Source organism: Leucopleurus acutus (genome assembly GCF_964270905.1).
Source record: "Leucopleurus acutus genome assembly, chromosome: 11".
NCBI lineage: Eukaryota > Metazoa > Chordata > Mammalia > Artiodactyla > Delphinidae > Leucopleurus > Leucopleurus acutus.
The window spans coordinates 84,126,691-84,148,413 of NC_139152.1; the positions used below are offsets into that span (position 1 = coordinate 84,126,691).

Genomic DNA, 21,723 nt, shown 5'->3' on the forward strand with positions numbered 1-21,723 from the left:
CTTCCCATGGTGACTCAGTGGTTAAGAATCCGCCTGCTAATGCAGGGGACATGGGTTCAAGCCCTGGTCCGGGAAGATCTCACATGCCGCAGAGCAACTAAGCCCCTGCGCCACAACTACTGAGCCCAAGTGCCACAACTACTGAGCCCGAGTGGCACAACTACTGAAGCCCACGCACCTAGAGGCCATGCTCTGCAACAAGAGAAGCTACCCAATGAGAAGCCTGCGCACCGCAACAAAGAGTAGCCCCTGCTGGCTGCAACTAGAGAAAAGCCCGCGCGCAGCAACAAAGACCCAAATGCAGCCAAAAATAAAAATAAATAAATTTATATTAAAACTACCTATGTTATTAAAAAAAAAGCCGGACACAAGACTGCACGCTGCATGATCTAAAAAAAAAAACAAAACATATACACACACACACACACACACACACACACACACAAATGGACTATTACTCAGCCATAAAAAGGAAATGAAATTGAGTTATCTATAGTGAGGTGGATGGACACAGTCTTTCATACAGAGTGAAGTCAGAAAGAGAAAAACAAATACCATATGCTAACCCATAGATATGGAATCTAAAAAAAAAAAAGGTCCAAAGAACCTAGGGGCAGGACAGGAATAAAGACGCAGACGTAGAGAATGGACTTGAGGACATGGGGCGGGGAAAAGGTAAGCTAGGATGAAGTGAGAGAGTGGCATGGACATATATACACTACCAAATGTAGAACAGATAGCTAGTGGGAAGCAGCCGTATAGCACAGGGAGATCAGCTCGGTGCTCTGTGACCACCTAGAGGGGTGGGTTATGGAGGGTGGGAAGGAGATGCAAGAGGGAAGGGATATGGGGATATACGTATATGTATAGCTGATTCACTTTGTGATAAAGCAGAAACTAACACACCATTGTAAAGCAATTATGCTCCAATAAAGATGTTAAAAAAAAGAAAAAGAACTACCTATAATTTAACCTACTGTCATTTTCATTAATTTTGGGGATGTGTGTGAAGGTATCAGGAGTTTTCCATAGTTCAAACCGTATTCTGTATATGGCAGTACCCATTTTCTCCCCACCTAATTTTATTTTATAAACATTCTTCCATATATATCAGTAAAAATTAACTGTAAGCATCACATAATGGCTGTATTATATCCTTGGTCCATCAATTCTAAATGCACTTTTTTTTTCCACATTATCATTTCTCTGAAGCTGGGATGCATCTTACAGATATCAACAGAGTCTTCCAATCATTTCAGCCAAATGCTGCTCTGATATACTTGTGTATAGATCATCCACTGCCCCTAGTGGTAAGATCCAGAAAATGCCAGCATCAAAGCAACTGAGCTTTGATGAAAGATGGGATTCCGTCTGATGTTTAACCTCAGGATTGTTCTCCCAACCCAGTGAGTACACTCTGGCGCTGCCTTCCGCTATCCTTAGTGAACAGGATGTCTGCTTACAGAATATAAGCAACTAATCTCAGTATTAGCTTAACATCCATTAGGGAGGAAAAAAAGATATTCCAAAGAAAAATATGAATGATTCTGGATTATCTGTGCTACTGATTTCCACCAAAGACCTACAAACAGAGCCTGCTTCTAGTTTTTCAAGTGCTCTACAGAAATGATGTAACTAACACCCGATAAGGATACACGTTCTACTTTACATAAAAGAACCCATGGCACTCACCAGATTGGGATCATAGTACGCTTCCTGAGTTGGTGGGATGTTGTTTAGCTGAGTGATGTTAGCAGGAAGCATTTTCGAACAATTTATTAACACGTGTTCCAGACCTGTTAAGTCCTAACAAAGCAAAAATAAAAGGATAAACCTATATACATTACAAGTAACAACTGTGGTTTTAAAAATAAAATGTTAAAGTCACCAAAATTTAAGCGTTATCGTCAAAGAGGGTTTGACTATATGATTCTTAAAGACACCCTAAAAAGAGCAGAATGAAACAATACAAATAACTCATCTTTGTCTCAAAGTAGAACATACGGGCCTGTGAGGCACCGTTTTACACAAGGTGGTCCACGGGATCACCAGATGGGTGTCCTGCAGCTGGAGCTCTCCATTAGTGAGTGTCCTACTCCTGGGACTAAAGGATGCCATGACAGAAGGGGCTCTGCAACACCGTGGGCCTGGCTAAGATCTCCACTCAGCCCTGAATGAGCTTGACACGAGAATCTTATCTGCAGGTATGGTCTGCCTCGTCTCCAGACAATACAATTACAATCCCTACTAAAAGCCTAAAAAAAAAATCTTATAAAATAGGAACTTCAAATTTGAATTTAATCCTGGCATTTAAAATGGACTAGTTGTGAACCCCCTCATTAAATATGAAGAATTACTTGTACTTGCATTCCACTGAAGTACGTAGGGGAAAGAGAGAAGGTATCAAATGTAAAAGTTTCATTCAAAATGTCATTAAGTTTAGGGGGAAAAAATGACAATACCTGCAAACTTAAAGGCAGGTCGTGAATTCTGGTAGCCAGCGTGCGGATTTCTCTGTCAGATAAGACACCAGATTGGTCTGTGTCAACTTCATCAAAAACCTGAGATATGTTCAGTGGCTGAACTGCACTCATGAGATAATAAAAATAAGAGAAGGCAAACTGCATGTCCTCAGAGTGGCGCACTTTGTGAAATGACGTCTTGTCAAATTCTTCAGGGAACCTGTCCAAATATAGCATATCGTAAGATCTGGATATTTAAGATATATACAGTACCTAACACTTGTGGAGTCAGAATCTTCCTTCCCACTTATTTAGATAATACCTTCGACATACTAGTCATCAAGTGTTAGAGCCATAAACGCAGCATAGCAAGGATGTAAACTTCAAGCAGCCTTGGCTCTGAGCACACACAAACAACTCAAACACAAGCAAGACTTACATGTCTTGCAGTTCTTGCATAACTATTCGGTCGATCATGTGAGGCATGTGTGCAGGGACTTTCCGAGACGTGAATCCAAACTTGCTATTTAGAATTTTGTTTACATATCGGAGGGAATCTGCGAACGTATCTTTTAGTTGCCTCCCTGTGTGTTTGCTCTCAGTAAAGTATGCCAGTTGTGTCTTCAGTGACTCTTCTTCCTGAAAAGAATTCCACACAACACAGCATTGTGTTTAGTGCACAGGTGCCCTGTGCTAACAAGAGACAGAGGTACTACTTTATGTCACCTGGTAATAACTAGTCACTAACTGTCCTGAGGGGCAAATGAAACGAGCACTAACAGGTCTCCTCAAGCATCCTAACATCAGGACAAACTGGATTTCAGTGAAAGTATCGCCAACATCGGCTCGAGAACAACAGCTGTGGGGTGGAGGTCTGCTTTTAGGGTACTCTTTAAGGACTAGTCATTGATCATGAGATTTCATAGCCAATTTCAATGCAATATTTAATTGATTTACAATAAATTTGATAGTGCTTTCAGTATCAAGTTATTTCTACTGGTGACATCAAAGCAGCAAGTCCCTTGAGTTCTGAACACAAAGACTAGAATACAAAATTGGTTTCACCATATAATACTGTTAATATTATGAAATGTAAAGAACCCTATCAAAACCAGTAAGAGGCGAAACTGAATGAATGGGCAAAGAATATTGGCAAAGAACCTGAACACACTTTACAGAAGACGAAATATTTTTGCTTCTCAAACTGATGAAAATATAGATGCTATTAACTGCTGTTGGTTAGTCCTGTGGAGAAACAAGCACGCTTGCATACTGTTTGTGGAAGGAGGAAGGGGTGCAATATTTAAGAAAGACAGTTAAATTTTATATGCAATAGACCCTTTAACCTAGCAATTCTACCTACAGAAATAAAACTTCCTCAAGAGTAAGATATATGTACGAGAATATTTATTGCAACATTAGGTATTTGTACTTGCAAAAACACTGGACGCAACTTACAGCTGTTAAAAATAAACAATGGCAATTTGCCCACATACTACCACATCAAAGGCAACTGCAGAGCAATATATATAACTTCACTGCTGCAAAACAAACTATATAGTATGTCTGCATATCTATAGAAAAATACTGGAAGAATACCCACCAAACTACATATTCATAGTGACTGTCTCAAGTAAGGAGATTCAGGAAGGAAGGAGACAGACCTTTCCCTTTTTTTTTTTCTGCTTTTTTTGTTTTTTGCATTGCTTGCGATTTTTACCATTAGCCTATAGTACTTTTGCAATTTAAAAAGCAGGGAGCGGGGGAGAATGAGGAAATCAATGTAGGCAAGAACTCTGCGGCACCTTGCTTAACAATTAGTAAATGCTACCATGGCAGGGACAAGATACTTCCTGAAGACCATGAGAGGAATGAGACAACGCCCCTCTTCATCACTTTCCCCCAGCCTAACATCCACTCACGGCTGTGCTTTGGTCACGATCCAGCCCCATCCTTCCAAAGTCAGCTCACAGGGCATGTCCTCCTGTATGCCTCCCCCAGTACCTCCAGGCAGAGTTAAGGAATCTTCCCTTCGGACTCCTTGTCCATACTTCAGCAGACACTTATCACACTGCCACAATTATTTGCCCACACATCTGTCCTCCCAGCTTGCTCTTTGAGTCTCCAAGAGCAGCAACTGTTCTCACCATCTTGCACTCCCCGGCAGTCAGCACAGTGACGGCGCTTGTGAGATGTACAAAGGACCCCAGGGCACCGTGGAGGCCGTGGTACAGGAGGGAGAGCGCTGGGCTCACCCTCACCTGCTGTTGTGATGTCGGGAAAGCTAACGAATTTATCTGCCTCTCGGGTTTTTCATTAGTAAAGTTTGAAAAACATGAGATCTGACTGCACGAGGTATTCAAAAGCGTTTTCTGATATCGCAACATGCCAAGTAAAGATACCATCCCTGTTCTACTATGGACTCAGGGTATGCCCCTGGCTAAATCCCTTACTCATTCACATGAAGGCTGCTTCCTAAACTGCAAAATGGGGACAATGATAGCAGACCCTTACAAGGTAGTTTTATTGTTAGAATTATTGGGACAATTAAATGAAACCACATAAGAAAAGTACTGAGTCCAGTGGCGGGCACAGGGAAGTACTGAATGAATGGTAGCTATTATTATATCACTACCACTTACAAGGTTATTTATTTTTCCTGAGCATGGGAAACAATAAGGCTGGATGTAACTTACATCAAGAAGATCTTGGAAATACTTTTTCTTCTCCCATGGCAAAAAGCCCAGGTAACTCTCTGTGTAATGTTGCAGTTTTCTTCCAGGTAATACTTCATCACCACCTAGGTAACTGTTAGCATTTTCCTCCATTCTGTTCTTCTCTTGTTCTTTCCCTGTGATTACCTTTTGTGTCTCCCTGTTTTCCAGTGGGAAAATCAGAGATGAGAGCTTTTCTTTTGACACACCTCCACCTCCTACTTTCGGGGTCACAGTTTTGGACCTGAATCTTGCTTTGGTTTCTAAGTCCAGGGGTGGAGTCTGGCTCTGGGAGTGGCCATTCACTGTCATTGTCACTGCTGGAAAAGGCAATAACCCCTGGAATCTTTCAGATGTTCCTAAGCTGCTGGGTAAGATGCTTTTGTGAGCCTGTTTTTCCAGTGGGGCCTCCAAACTGTCATTTCTTTGCTCTGTCATCAGAGGGTGATTTATTGTTAACTTTGCATCCTGTGGGTTCATCAGAAACGACCTCAGCAGGGCTGACTTGGATAGATTGTATCCTTTCATGGTGATGTCTCCATGTTCTAGCTGCAAATCCAAGTTATTAAGGCTCAACTGGGTCTCTTTTGGAAGGAGTGAAATATTGACCAGCGGAATTTGCACCTCCATTTGGAAACTTCCTGTTGTGTTAACATCGTGTCTTTTGACCTTGGGGAAGCGTTTTTCTTCGGGGATATCCTCAAACAGGATTTCCACCTCCGGAAGAAGAGCTGAGGGGCTAACCAAACTTTGGTAAGACTTCTGGGTCGTAGAATTCCGTTTGGGCTCCTCCCTTGTGTCAACCTCTACTGCTATCTGGATTCTGAACTCTTCATCACTTGTACTTTGAAATGTGAGATTAAAATGTATTGTGGTCGCATTCATCCCACTGTGCATTAAGAGGTGGATGGTTTTCCACTTATTGGCGATAGAAGCATGTCGGATTATTGGGTTGTCACTATAGGCGCCTTCGATTCCCCTTTTGGCTATTTCTGCAAAGCTGAAATAAGGCAGGCATTCACCTTTCGGAATAACATAGTGAGTCTGGTTTGGGAGAAGAGTTACTTTATACAATTCATGAAAATGATCTAGAGGAAAAAAACACAAACATGATTTTTAAAAAACTACGCATTTTCCCCCTTTTCCTTTAATTCTTAGGGTTTGAGTTTTCACTTTCTAAGAGTGACTTTAAATGGACTTTAAAATCATCAGAAGTTCTAACACAAAAGCTACTGGTATAGGGCTCATTTTTACTTTCTGAAGCAATCACTATTATCGACATGGAATGCTGAGGCTGACTCACTACAGAGACAAGGCACGGTTCAGGACAGCGAATTCCGATGGTCAACTTCCATCTTTTTGTCCATTTGAAAAAAAGACAGCTTTCTGACCAAAAGGCCCGCCATTAATAAGCTATCAACAAGATCCAGTATTCAAACCAAGCTTATTTAATGAATTATTGGTCTCCTTTCACTGTTCCCAAATTAAACCTTCACCATGTAAGATAAATCTGCTAAGATAAATCTGCTTACTAAAAAAAAGAAAAAAAAATCAGACTAGAGCAGTAACAGGAAAAGATGCAGCTTCAGTGTCTCGTGTTGTCTAAAGATCTGTGCCCTCTTATAACTCACAACTAGTTTGTATGCAAGGCTGGGAAAGGGATACCTAGAGAATTATTACTTTAAATAACAAAAACGATCCAAACCCCTCTATTTATGAAAGATTGTTATCCCCTTATCCTAAATACGTTTTTATGGCAATAAATATACCTTGTCCACAGTCACCAGCATCAAAGCCACAGGATAAGACATTGCAGGCTTGGTCACAGAACTTATCAGCCAGCCAGGAATTTGCACATCCTTGATTGCAGTAAGAGACGCCGCTTATTCCTCCACCGAAATGCCAGGGCTGTCCGACTCCAATGCCCCCGGTGCCCCCACCTCCTCCTACATAGCGACCTGCACCACTGTTACCTGGAGGGAGAGGAGGAAAACAGAATCCTGCTGTGCTTACAGTCTTGGAAAAAAGCCAGTTCCTTATTTCTCAGCTGTGTTTTCAAGACCGATGCATGAATTTCAGTCAGGAAAGGTTCACCCCATTCTTTAACAGAAGATTTTACATAGCTTAAAAAGAGACAATCTGAAAAGGGGGCATCAGTTGCCAGTGGACTGGGTGTGGGATGACCAGGCCTCGGCACTTACATCTGTGCAACCCAGAAGTACAGGCCTCAGATGTGCTCAAGGGGGGCACATGCAGATGTGTATGGAGGATCAGATTATTCTGAAGACCGTGACTCTCGGGACTGACAAGAACATGTCCTAACACTGGCAATCAGCTCGTGACCAAGTGTCACTGCTCTGTCCCCAAGCTCTCCGCGTTGCAGAGACTCTCCTGCACGTCTACGTTCTCTCCCTGCAGCGGTTCGTATTTTTCAAAAGTGCCTCTGATAGAGCTGACTGAAACACAAGCTTTGTTTCTTCCAACACCTTCCCAAACCTGTTTCCTCAAATGCAGTAGGATGAGAATATCTGTGCACCTACTCTCCTTCTTTTGGTGACTGAGAAATTCAAGTGGATAATGCTTTATAAACTGAAAGGCAATAAAGAAATGTAAAAACTTGTTATCCTCAACAAGTCTAAATGTTAGTGTACAAGAAAGGGAGAAGAGATGCTGACGAGAGGAGATGTTTATTTCTTCTGCATCTCTTTAGTCCCTCACTGACCTGGAGCAGTGTGCTTCTAGGGGCCACTGGCCATGAGCTCCGACAGGAATCAGTGAGAGCGATTCTTACTCTCGAGCTCACATAATTAAGGGTAAAACTGATTTTCATATTTTGAATAATAAAAGGCACTTTCAAGTGTAGGGTCATATGGGAAAATGCCCCCAACAATAACAATATGAATAAACTGGGCCACATGGGGACACCAGTCATCACCTCCAAAGAGTCTACGATGATTGTTTCAATACGCGAAGAATGTTTAATTAAGTCACTGTACCTGGTTGATAATGACGACAAATGAAAAAAATTCTGTCAACATGGACAAGTTACATTTGAACACACCCTCACCGGAGCAATCACCGCCATCCCAATCACAGGCCGAATTATTACAAGCCTTGTCACAATAGCCGTCTTTAATCCAGGATCCCGGGCAGCCCTCAGCACAGTTTGGCACAGGCCATGTCAAATAAACCTATGATAAAACCAGAGGGAAAATAAAGTGGTTTCTGGTTTCTGACACTTTTTAAAAAAATATTTATTTATTTATTTGGTTGCACGCCAGGTCTTAGTTGCAGAAGACGGGCTCCTTAGTTGCAGCTTCCCGGCTCCTTAGTTGTGGCATGCGAACTCTTAGTTGCAGCATGCATGTGGGATCTAGTTCCCTGACCAGGGATCGAACCTGGGCCCCCTGTATTGGGAGCTCAGAGTCTTATCCACTGCGCCACCAGGGAAGTCCCCTGACACTTTTTATTCTTAAATTAGGATTCCTTTAACAGAAAAACAAAACAAATTGAGCCTCTAGAAAAGGTCTGCGTTCAGGGCCATCCTGTGGTAGTTTCTCAGTCCTGCCCTGCTGATGGGTCTTACCCGGCACATTTACTCTTTTCCGTTGCTCAAGGAAAGGAGACAAGGACTCAACTTACGGGTCAGTCTTACAACATGGTTTTATAAATGATCTATTTTCAAATAAAGCAGCAACATGCCAAACTTAAATGCGAGTTCAAGAGCGTGCAGGTGGAAAGTGTGCACACAAGTCACTGCTTTTCTGTGACACTGTTGTCAACTCCTAAGCAGATTCATGCACCGTCTCGTCTCAAGGCTGAAAAGGGGGGGCAGACGAACTCTCAATATCCTTATACGCGAGGTCCTATGATGAATTATCCAGCACAGCATTCTGAGCTGTGAACCTGTCTGCTTTCAAAACAACTGACATGGTACATGGTTGCTTTCTAAATTAAAATCATTTTTGAAAAATGCATTCCCCTTTAAAATCTCCGTATCTTTGCACGGTGCAACCACCTGCAAGGTCTTTCTTCATCTGGTTAACTCCTGTTCTTCCAAGCTCATCTCAGTCCCTATCCCAGTGTGACTTCGCTCTCTGGCGCTCCCACTCCTCGCACCCAGGGCACACCTACTGGCACAGAAATCGCTGTACACAGTCACTGGTTTTGTCTGTCTCCCCTGTCAAGCCATAGCTTGACAGAGTTCTAGAACTTACAAGCTCATGGTGCTAAGTCTCCAACTGATCACTGTACCCTTCTAACAACACTACCAGGGTCTTCCTGTTCCCCCCAATACACAGACAGGAAACCTAGAGGCCAGGTCATCACCCACAACAGTGCTACACAGCTGGCACCCATATCTGTACTCGTGACCACTTTCCCATCCTGCCCCTCAAAGCCACAGTGAGACCGGCTGCCTCCAATGAAATTTCAGCCCTGTCTTTAAGCACTAGTTTGAGCTTTCTATCTTGGGTATTTTGCTGACATGGTAAACATGATTTTGTGTTTCACCGTTATTTGCTATTTCTGCTGTTGTAGTAGCAAATGTAGAGTGGGTCCTGGGTGAGAATATAGGGAAGCGAAGTTCCCACTGTAGTTTTCTCACTCCCTGATTGTTAACTTTCCTGAGCTTAACACTCAAAAATGCTTGTTTGATCAAATGTGAATATGGTATATATACTGATGTCCTTATTTCCTGTCTGTAACTTCTAAGTGACTTCTAAGCCAGGCATCTCTTAGCTACTCACCTTCTGACCTTTGGAGTGACTGTAAAAATCATCCGGCCAGACATCCTTTCCAAACATGACATCATCATTCAGGTAAATGAACTTCTGGGACAGCCCTTCGATGCGATGGATGTGACTTTCAATAGCAGGTGAACTGAAGGTAGGCAAGTGGCTCAGATTTCGAAAAACATCCTTTTAACAGAAAAAAAGAGAAAGAGAGAGAAGGCGGATGAGAGGTTTTTGTTTTGTTTTGTTTTTGTAAGAAGGGAGGGAGGGAGGCGAATGGAAGGATTAAAGGAAGGTGGAAATGGAGGTGAGATGGGTAAGAGGATGAAATCAGGAACAAGACAAAGAACAGCAAAAGACAGAACAGGAAATCGCAGCCTTGTGACACATGGTGAGTCACTACCTGGTGTGTGACTATTGTCACTCGAGGATTATCGAGGTTCAGCCAGGATGGGATCTGTCCATTGGTGACAATGAAAATGTTCCGAACCCATGGTGCGTGCCTCTCGATAGAGCGCAGTGAGTACCTCAGCTCTTCGTTATCTTCAAAACGGCTGGCAGAAACGTCTTCATCCTGCTTAGACTGAGAAAAGCATGGGGCACAGAAAGATGTAAAATGCGCCTAAGTCACAACTGCCCCTCCCAGCTGTCCCTTCCGCACTCAGGGAGCGCCAGCAAACTTCCAAAGACCGTGTCCAGCTTTTACACATTACAAAAAATGCAGAACACTCAGCATATTTAAAACAGCACAGCAAAAACAGCATTTCTTTCACACATTTTTTGAAGAAAAATTTCTTGGATCTGATTCTAGGTCACTTTCAATTAGCATAAACCAATGGCGGTGACTGGAAAATTAGAAAAGTGCCAATCAAGTGACCTCTCTGTAAGCCCTCTTCCTTCTTCTAATATAGTGACTCATAAATCTTTAATAATCAAAGCCCTCAATTCGGGTTCTAAAACAATCTCTGCAACCCTTACCTGGCTGATGGCACTCAGATCCCATAATAAATATGCAGGACTTATGGTCAGTTCCTTTCCATTGATGGTCATATTCTTCTTCGTCTGCTTATTCAGTTCTTGGAAATCTTTGGGGTTATTCAACTTTAGAAGTGCTACACTGGCCTCTGAATACAACTGCAACTATAAAATAACAAGAGGGTTACATGTGGAAAAACTGAACAACAAAGAAGAGACACCTTAAACTTCCCAGTTTGATCCTCGATCTTTAAATACATACAATACATATATATACTACATATTGTGTACTCTGCTATATGCTACATATTGTACATACTAAATGTATACTACGTATATTTAAAAGATTAAAAGTTTCACATACATGTATGAAATAGTAAGCCAGTATCACCAAAAACAGAAGACCTGAACAGGCCAGACACATTTCCCAAATGATGCAATGGACCAAGTATTTAGAAACAAGAGGGAGTCAGGGGCTTTGGCAAATGGGACATCTCAGGCCCCATCTGAAAACTGCAGCCACTAGTCAATAGTGACAAAGGCTGCCAGATCTCTGGAGAGGCCAGAATCCCCAGTGTTACATGAAATCTCCCGGTTTTCAATGGTAGCGCAAATATTTCTGATTGGCATGCATTCAAACAAAACGCATCTGGTCCCCAGTTTGTGACCTCTGTTCTAGAATATTACCCATCTGCCTACACTGGGGAAAGCCCTGCAAGGTAACTTCGCTGAACACTGGTGGAGAGCACACCTGCCAGCAGGTGTCTAACAGCTCTCGTGCCCACACCTACGACGGGTGTCCTGGCTGCTTGAAGTGTTTCCACGGGAAAACCACCTTGAGGCAACGTTTTCAAAGCAACCATAAATCCAGGAGGGAACACCACAAGCACCAACGTGTTTTACAGGCAGGCTTCCCCACCTTGACCAGAGCCCACACCACCCTTGATACGTTTTTTGTTTTAACTCTGTATCATACAATTTCCTGTGAAAAGAGGCTTTCAGAGCTTAAAAAGCAGAGAGAGGGTTGAAAACCAGTCATCTAGGACAGCAACATCCTTCTGCTGAACTGGCTCTTCTAATAGGGCCAATTTCTTTCTTGATTTTTTAGCCTTCTTTCTTAATTTATAAAACAGAGCAAACAATTACTCTGGGCTCATTCTGATCTCTTGTATGTGCTACATGACTATATCTAGCTCATCTTGCAAAGCTTCCTGAGTTTATATAGGCCAAAAGGAGAGTTTATGTAGGCCCTCTTTATTATGTAGGCATTAACTCTTACTGCAAATTGTGTGTGTGTGTGTGTGTGAGTGTGTGTGTGCACATGCACACGTGTGTTGTCTTCCCGATTACTTTCTCTCACCTTAACAGTGTCTGGTATACACAAAGCACTCACCCAAGGTCAGCTCTCACTGCCGTCTCTATTCTGCCTCGCTATGTAGGGGACGGATGGGAGGCGGGCCACGCAGGGCAAACATTCTGTCTGTTCTATCTGGGTACCTAACAGTCTCGCTGCCCGCCCCCAGCCTCTCCTCCCACAGTGGCTCCTACGGAACCTTGGAGGGGCTCCCTGGAGTGCAAAAATCACTACTATAGGATAAATAAACGTAGTACTTTAATATCCTAATTTAATTTTAAATTTATTTGGAAAATACCCTTATCTTAACTAATCTCTTCTATCCAAGCTGCTTTTATTCTAGGAAAGTATTTTGAAATTTCAGACATTTTCCTAAGGTGATCACTAGGGCACAAGATGAGTAGGCAGTACCTGTCCTGAGATGCTCACAGCCCGGCCAGGGTCTCTGGGAGAGAACTGAGTGCTAGGTGGCTTGGGGTCCACAGGCCTTGGCAAAGGCCCCCTGGAGGAGCCTGGGAGGGCACAGAGGTTCAGCTGTTCAGGTCCTGAAGCCCAATGTCTAACGGCCCTCCCTCCCACATGCCACAAGGCCCCTCCAATGTAACACCCCAAACTGAGCTCTCAGGGTCCTTCTGAAAACCTCGCTTCTCCCATGAAGCTCTGAGTGTGGTTAATGCCACCACATCCATCTTTGCTGGTCACATCCACTTCCCCTTTCATTTCTCCTTCCATCTGCTCCAGTAGCTAATAAGTCACCAGGTCGTGCTGAAGGTTTCTCTCAGATGGCTCTGGAACCACTCTCATCACTGGCACCACTGCCAAGGCACTTGTGGAACCTGAGTGTCTTGCTGGGCTACGGCAGCAGCGGCTGAACTGGCTTTCCTGCCTCCGGCTTCCTGTTTAATGTCCACCTGCTACACCTTCCGCTCCCGTGTTCTGCAGACCTGAACCGGGTCCTCCTCCTCAAGACGCGCTCTGCCTCCAGGATAAAGTCCGGCCTCCTCACCAGGGGATCTTTCTCAATCTGGCCTCTGCCTAACTTCCCAGTCTCAGCATCAGGAAAATCCCCACCTGGGCTCTGGCCTCTGAACAGCTGCCTCTGAAAAGGTTCTCTGAAAAGGCCATTCACTTGCAAGCCCCTAGCCCTCTGCTCAAGCTGCTCCCTCCTCTCAGAAAGGTCTTTCCCACTGGCTTCTCTGCTGGAAGAACGGCTGTTCTGTGCGTGCAACCAAAGCCAAAATGTTTCCTATTCTGCAAAGCCATCTTTGCCTGCAGTGCAACCGAAGCCCACATGTTCTCCCAGCACTTCGTATAAACACTTTGTTTGGAAGCAATCACACCCAAACACTAAGTGATTTTAGTCACTCAGTTATCCTTAGCACAGTCCCTGGCACAACAGCAGGTGTTTAATCAACGCTCACTAAAGGGACTGGGAACCCAATGACTGGAAACTTCATTCTCAGGGTGCCCATAATAGAACCAGAAAGTGGGACCCAAGGAAAGAGAGTCCCTTGGAGAACCAGGCTTGAATACTGACACTCTCCTTCTGTGCTTCCTCTTTCTCATTTTCTCTCTAGCCTCCAAAAGATCAGAAGTCCTCATCTCTGAAGCCAATCGCAGGTGCTGGCATCGTGACAGTGAGCTGCAATGCACATTGCGAATAATTGGCTGTACCCCCAGGAGGTGCCGGCCTCCACAGAGACAAGTCTGGGGAATCCAGATCAACCTCCAACTGGGTGAATGACGGAGGAGGGGGCGTCCACATGTACCGAGCCTGGTGGTGCTACTGTCCAATTCAAGTTCCTGCGCCCCCAGCGTCTCCTGGCACACACCACTCCACACTGCCCAAAAACTCGTTTGCTGCGGGGTGACCACGACTTGGGCGGGTGATCTTTGGCAGGACACGCCCACCTAGCAGCACATGTGCTGGTCAAACGTACAGATACGCATATGTCTATAACTGTAGAACCAACAGCTAGGAAGCCAAGAAGCCAAATAAACATTGGCTGAAATGAATGCTAATCTATGGTTTTATCTGCCCAAATCCATACTGAAAATAATTCAGGGAAGGAGGAATATAATATCTATTATAAAATAACTGCAGATTAAGAAATTACTCAACTCTAATCTAGCCGGGCATCACCATACTTCCAGGTACCATAAAGAAAGTTATGGAGGAAAATATGAAGAAAAGAAAAAGCATAAATGTCATTCATATTACCATGGTATTTACAAAGGTAATACAATGTATCTTAAAACAGTGAAACACTTAAGGGGAAAAGGAAACAAGTTAAACAGGAACTTTGACCGGCAGAGAGAAAACATGGTCCAGACATGAACTAAATAACCGACCCTCCCCGAGTCACAGCTCTCCCTGCCACTACCTCCACCCTTTCACCTCCCAACTGTTAAATGACATCAAGAAGAGCAGGGACTGAGAAGCAGGAAGCTAAACACAGTGGCAGAATTTAAAGAACATTTTTTTTGTAAAATCAAGAAAAGCAGAGCCTGACAAATTCTGAGCCAAGAACTTTATGCCCTCTAGTCTGAGAGAAGAAACATTCACGTTTTACAACCTGGACTGTTTCTGACAGAAAAGCAGGCATCTTGGCATAAGGTCAAAAGGAAAGTATACCCACGCGGACTGTGCCCTACATGAATCAGACAGATGGCTCTGAGAACAAGAAATGTTATGGAAAGACATGTCACCATCTCCAAAGTCAACTCGCGAATGGCCTCGGTGGTCAAGCGTGAAGAGTTAATAAGTATAAATACTAAATATGTTAGTGGCTCAACTAGCTATTAATGAATGAAGGTTTCACATTATCAAATGTTCCAAAAATCTGAAGCATTCCCTCTCTGTGAGTGGAAGCTGTTCGTAAATCCACAGGAGCCTGTGTGTGCCTACCACCACACGTCTGATCTCCCCCATCCCCTCCTTCCATGCTTCCACTGCCATCAGGGCTTTTGCCTGCTTTGTCCGCTGCTACACTCTCAGCAGCTAGAACAGCACCTGACACACAGTAGAAGCTCATTTGTTAAACAAATGAATCCTGCTTCTGTCTGGGAAACCAACAAACCAAGTTAAGACTCAGAATTTTGCCCAAATAAAGAGTAAAAAGGGAGGATCTTCTACAAATAAAGAGCTGTCTTCGTGACAACACTGTGACAGAATTGAGACCCTCTTTGCTTATGACTGTCGGCTATACTATAACAAAGGGGGCCACAGAGAAGAGGCACGCATGAAATGGGATGTGCTACACTAATTGCTCTATTTTCTATGCTCTTACCAGTTTTATTTTAGAAGAAAGATTTTCTGGCAATTTTGTTTTCAGTTGATTTGTTTCCTTGAATGTAGGTGGAAATCCACTCAGGAAAGCCAAATCTTGCATTAGCACTAACCCAGGGACTTCCTTATCTGTTGTCTGAAATAAAAAGGGGAAAAACACAACTCACTTTCCACATCATAAGGCTGGTGAAAACTTACAGCTGAGAAAACTAGTAAATATCTATTGCATCACACAAGCTTCAAAATAAGAATATTACAATTATTTAAATCGATATTCACTAGTACTAGAAAGCTAGGCTTAGAGGAAAAGTAAACATTAAAAAGCCTCTCAAAGTAAAAGTTTTATTCCTCATACTTTTATTCTAATCTACTGCAAAAATAGAGTTAATTTAAAGTAACATACCAAATAGCCCCTCCAAACTGTCTGTCTGCTGTTTCCTTTAAAAATTCCAGTGTGGGCATCTTCAACTACAACAGAGAATACAATAAACAAGCATGTTTTTAAGGAATACTTAACTATGATGTCTGGCAGGACACTGTGCAAGGCATTTTGAGAGCTGTTAAACCAGTATAATACATGGTCTCAAAGAAAAGGTAGTTGGGGGAGACAAAATTAACCCATCTAACAAAAGGGGAACAAATGTAAACTGCTGTACAATTAAACGTTAAATTTTGTAATACTGAAGGAGAGACTCGTGTGGGCAGAAGAAACGTAGAAATGACAGACGGACAGAAATCACAGAGGTAGAAGCAAACATCTTTAATTTAAAAAACAAAATTGTTTGACCAGAATAAAACATCTGGGAGTGGTGGGTACTAGGAAAAAAAGGGCAACCAGAAGGGGGCTTTGAAAGCAAGGCCAGTGGCATTTAGATTAACGGCAGGGAGCCACTTAGGACTCTCCTAAGGTTCCTCCGGAGTCACAGTGAATTCCTAAAATTCATCAGGTAATGTGATTAGAGCAGATTAAGTTGCGGGTGAGGTGGGTGATGACACAGCCCTACGGGGAGAGAGTTCTAAAGTGACGGGAACAAATGAGATCAGCAAACCTGCTGATATTCGGGGACCACGGAAAACAGGACAGGTTGGAAGGCTGCAATTCTGATCCTCAAAATGGGCACAGGAAGCAGGGTCTGCAGATTATAGCCTGCAAGATGGGTGTTGATCCCGAGCAAGAGTCTCAACTGTGTCAGAAAAATACAGTTGGTGAGCACTGGAGAAAGGAGAGTCTTCACAACACACTGTTTGTCTTTAAAGAAAGTACTGGGCACTAAGAGCATGAGTTCATTATGGGTAAGTTTATCAGACACACACCTCACTCTGCCTCCGTCTGTCTGTCTGTCTGTCTCTCCCCATTGATATGGTGGATTCTATACTGGTAAATCCGACAATTCGAATAGATGAGCGATATGTGTTTGTACGTAATCTCAGGAAGGCAGCTAAACAACACACGGCATCTTTGTGGATTTCACAGAGACCAGATCTCAAGTTGGGCGGATTGTAACCAATTCTGCTCAGAGAGCGTAACATTGTAAAAGCCACGGTCAGCCTAGAGGGGAGTTCTGGGGGTCCGCTGTAGGTCTGCTCAGCAATCCGTCAGCGCTGTGGAAGACACAGAAGGCATGCTTGGGAAATGTGTGGGCTTACACGGAGCCCACAGAGAAGCTACTATCCTGGGTAACAGACTAAGGGTTCCCCAAAGTCCTTGACTGTTTGGAGCCATCAGTCAAATCTAGCAAGATACAACCTCTTACAAAAGGTAAGATCTTTAACGTGGCAACAAGCCAAGTAAAAATTAAAAGGAGTACTTTACAAAACATTTTTTTAAAATAAATAAAAGGGGTATTTGAGCATTAGCGCATGTAAGATTTTTAAAAAGACTTAGGAGTTTTAGCGGACAGTGAGTTCAGTATGAGGCAGTAATGCTCAGGCCACACTGAGTTTCCATCCCAGTTTTGTGCTTTTAAGCAGAAGAAGAGGCTTAGAGTAAGAAGGGTGACATTCCCCAATACCAACCCATCAGGAAACCCTGTTGAGCTGACCTTCAAAATGTCCACAGTCCAACCACTTCTCACCACCACTCTGATCCAAGCCCCCTTCCTTCCTGCCTGAATTATTACAAGCTTTGCCCCTCCTCAGTCTATTCCCACCACAGCAGCCAGACTGATCCTTCTGGAATGTAAGTCAGATCACATTACTCCTCTACTCAAACCCTCCAATGATTGATTCCTCACCGCACTGTGACTGGAAGCTAAAGCCCGTTGTGGTTACTGAGGCCTGTACCATTTGGTCTCTGTGACTTCTCTGGGCTCATCTCTTGCCTTCTCCCCCTTGGTTCACTCTATTCCAGCCACACTGGCCTCCCTGCTCTTCTTCAAACATGTCAGACACCCTCCTGCCTCAGGACCCTTGCACTGGCTATTCCACTTACCTTATATATAGGGAATATATGGAGAATCACTCCTTCCCCACATATTCATGTTGCTGGCTCTCTCACCTCCTTTAAATTTTCACTCAAAATTCACCTTCTTGGGGAGTCTGCCCTACCACTCAATTTCCCCTGCTCAATTTTTCTCTACAGCATTTATCTTCTACAAACTATATAATTTACTTGTACGTTGTATCAATTGTCTGGCTCCCTCTGCCAAGATGTAAATATTTTTTTAATTTATTTTTTTAATTTTTGGCTGTGTTGGGTCTTTGTTGCTGTGCGTGGGCTTTCTCTGGTTGCAGCGAGCAGAGGCTATTCTTCATTGTGGTGCACGTGCTTCTCATTGCAGTGGCTTCTCTTGCTGTGAAGCACAGGCTCTAGGCATGTGGGCTTCAGTAGTTGTGGCACGCAGGCTCAGTAACTGTGGCACACGAGCTCTAGAGCGCAGGCTCAGTAGTTCTGGCGCACAGGCTTAGTTGCTCCGCGGCATGTGGGATCTTCCCAGGCCAGGGCTCGAACCCGTGTCCCCTGCACTGGCAGGCGGATTCTTAACCACTGTGCAACCAGGGAAGCCACCCAAGATGTAAATTTGCTAAGGGCCGAGATTTCTGTCCATCTGCTCACTGCTGCATCTTCAGCACTGAGTAGTACATGGCACATAGTATGCACTCAGTAAACACTTCACAAATGAAGAGTCCTGATCTCTTTGAAGACTGAACCACACTGAAACAGAATGTTCAATTCCAGCTGAAACACTTATAAAGTAATAGAAACTGAAGCTCATTCTGAGAAGAGCAAACTAGGGTGCAGACAAGCCCCTAAGAGACAGCTAAAGGAAGAAGAAGAAATGTCACACAGGAAAGGGATTACACTAGTTCTGTAGCATCCCAATGGGTATAAATTTGATCAGTGTGAGACAGCTATAAGGAGGCACTTTGTAATTCCTTGTAAAAGTCAATGTAGTCCAGAGGTAAAATCAAGTGTCACAGGAGGAAATTCATTTCCTAAACATCAAAGGGATAAGCCTGACTGGAAAAACCATGTTGCTGAGGAGACGCAGGCCCCGGCCGCAGGGCAGGATGGCTGACTGCAGGAGGACTGTCCAATCGGTGGACACAAGGGAAGTGGCAGGGTAACCGGGAGAGAAATGACACATTTGAGAAGGAAAAAAATCAACAGATCTCAATGATTACCTGGAAAGAGGCTAAATGAATTTTTTTTTTTTTTGCAGTACGCGGGCCTCTCACTGTTGTGGCCTCTCCCGTTGCGGAGCACAGGCTCCGGACGCGCAGGCTCAGCAGCCATGGCTCACGGGCCCAGCCGCTCCGCGGCATGTGGGATCTTCCCGTACCGGGGCACGAACCCCTGTCCCCTGCATCAACAGGCGGACTCTCAACCACTGCGCCACCAGGGAGACCCTAATTGAGATTTTTTAAAAATGCCAAACATGGCTAAAATTTTTTAATCTAGATCAGGGTTTGGCAGTCCATGGTCCAAAATCTAGCCACTGCCGAATTTAGTATGGCCCCAAGCTAAAGACAATTTTGACATTTAAAAGTGGTTAAATGTTTATACAAATACCTACATAATATCTGCCATTTTGCCTCTTGGCCCACAAGGCCTAAAATACTTACTACCTGGTCCTTTAACAAAGAATTTTGTGGGCTTCCCTGGTGGCGCAGTGGTTAAGAATCTGCCCGCCAATGCAGCAGACATGGGTTCGAGCCCTGGTCCAGGAAGATCCCACATGCCGTGGAGCAACTAAGCCCATGTGCCACAACTACTGAGCCTGTGCACGCTAGCGCCCGTGAGCCACAACTACCGAGCGCACGTGCCACAACTACTGAAGCTCATGCGCCTAGAGCCCATGCTCTGCAACAAGAGAAGCCACCACAGTGAGAAGCGCACACACCACAACGAAGTGCAGCCCCCACTCGACGAAACTAGAGAAAGCCTGCACACAGCAACGAAGACCCAACACAGCCAAAAATAAATTAAAAAAACAACAACTCAGCTTTAAAAAAAAAAAGAATTTTGTGATCCTGGATCTCAATAACTAAGAATGATAAAGAGTGAGTTTCTGGGGCTTCCCTGGTGATGCAGTGGTTGGGAATCTGCCTGCCAATGCACGGGACACGGGTTCGAGCCCTGGTCTGGGAAGATCCCACATGCCGCGGAGCAACTAGGCCCGTGAGCCACAACTACTGAGCTGCGCGTCTTGAGCTTGTGCTCTGCAACAAGAGAGGCCGCAACAGTGAGAAGCCCGTGCACGGCGATGAAGAGTGGCCCCCGCTCGCCGCAACTAGAGAAAGCCCTCGCACAGGAACGAAGACCCAACACAGCCAAAAATAAATAAACAAATAAATAAAAATTAAAAAAAAAAAAGAGGGCTTCCCTGGTGGCGCAGTGGTTGAGAGTCCGCCTGCCGATGCAGGGGACATGGGTTCGTGCCCCGGTCCGGGAGGATCCCACACGCCGCAGAGCGGCTGGACCCGTGAGCCATGGTCGCCGAGCGTGGGCGTCCGGAGCCTGTGCTCCGCAGCGGGAGGGGCCACGGCAGTGGGAGGCCCGCGAGCCGGAAAAAAAAAAAAAGAGTAAGCTTGTGGCCCACTAAAAATGGAAGCGCCATGAAGGCAGGAATGTGCCTTTTCTTTTTCTCCGCTGTTTGCCTACAACAACCACCAACTCAGAGCAGTGGCTCGACAAATCTTTACTGAAAGAATCAATATAATAGTAGGATAGTCAAATAAAAACCCAAGTCAAAATTCAAAAACAGGGTTCAGAAGGCTGTCATTTAACACAGATTTTACTTATACCAAAATTTATAATCTTTTATGTCTCTGATATGTTATAAAATTAGTGGAGATAAACCCAAGATTCTCTCCATAGACGTTATAACTGCTCACATAGTGTCATTCTTTTTTCTCTTCAGGAGAAGTGTTATCAGAGTACCTTAATTTAAAGAAACCTCAATTTAAAAAACAAAGCTAGTGGGAGAGGAGCCAAGATGGCGGAGTAGAAGGATGTGCTCTCACTCCCTCTTGTGAGAACACCAGAATCACAACTAGTTGCTGGACAATCATCAAGATGAAGACACTGGAACTCATCAAAAAAGATACCCCACAACCAAAGACAAAGGAGAAGCCACAAAGAGATGGTAGGAGGGGCGCAATCACAGTAAAATCAAATCCCATCACTGCTGGGTGGGTGACTCACAGACTGGAGGACACTTACACCACAGAAGTCCACCCACTGGAGTGAAGGTTCTGAGCCCCACGTCAGGCTTCCCAACCTGTGGGTCCTGCAATGGGAGGAGGAATTCCTAGAGAATCAGACTTTGAAGGCTACTGGGATTTCATTGCAAGATTTTGACAGCACTGGGGGAACACAGACTCCACTCTTGGGCACACACAAAGTACTGTGTGCATCGGGACCCAGGGCAAGGAGCAGTGACCCCAGGGGAAGGACCAGTGACAGCAGAGGAGACTAAACCAGACCTACCTGCTAGTGTTGGAGGGTCGCCTGCAGAGGCAGGGGTGGCTGTGGCTCACTGTGGGGAAAAGGACACCGGAAGCAGAAGTTCTGGGAAGTACTCCTTGGTGTGAGCCCTCCCAGAGTCTGTCCTTAGCCCCACCAAAGAGCCCAGGTAGACTCCAGTGTTGGGTTGCCTCAGGCCAAACAACCAACAGGGAGGGAACACAGCCCCACCAAACAGTCAAGTGGATTAAAGTTTTACTGAGCTCTGCCCACCAGAGCAACAGTCAG

At 44.4% G+C, this 21,723-nt stretch overlaps 1 protein-coding gene across 2 annotated transcripts in view; it reads right to left on the bottom strand.

The window, feature by feature from the left end:
* GNPTAB (N-acetylglucosamine-1-phosphate transferase subunits alpha and beta) overlaps positions 1-21,723 on the bottom strand; it is an 85,229-nt gene that overhangs the window by 13,334 nt on the left and 50,172 nt on the right. For both annotated transcript variants that reach the window (XM_082850029.1, XM_082850030.1), the window contains 11 exons: positions 15,931-15,995; positions 15,529-15,663; positions 10,888-11,049; positions 10,313-10,492; positions 9,925-10,095; positions 8,244-8,367; positions 6,946-7,149; positions 5,159-6,264; positions 2,902-3,101; positions 2,463-2,682; positions 1,693-1,806 (listed from right to left, as the gene is read on the bottom strand). In XM_082850029.1, the coding sequence (XP_082706155.1) occupies positions 1,693-1,806; positions 2,463-2,682; positions 2,902-3,101; positions 5,159-6,264; positions 6,946-7,149; positions 8,244-8,367; positions 9,925-10,095; positions 10,313-10,492; positions 10,888-11,049; positions 15,529-15,663; positions 15,931-15,995 (2,681 nt within the window). The remainder of the gene's footprint in view (positions 1-1,692; positions 1,807-2,462; positions 2,683-2,901; positions 3,102-5,158; positions 6,265-6,945; positions 7,150-8,243; positions 8,368-9,924; positions 10,096-10,312; positions 10,493-10,887; positions 11,050-15,528; positions 15,664-15,930; positions 15,996-21,723) is intronic.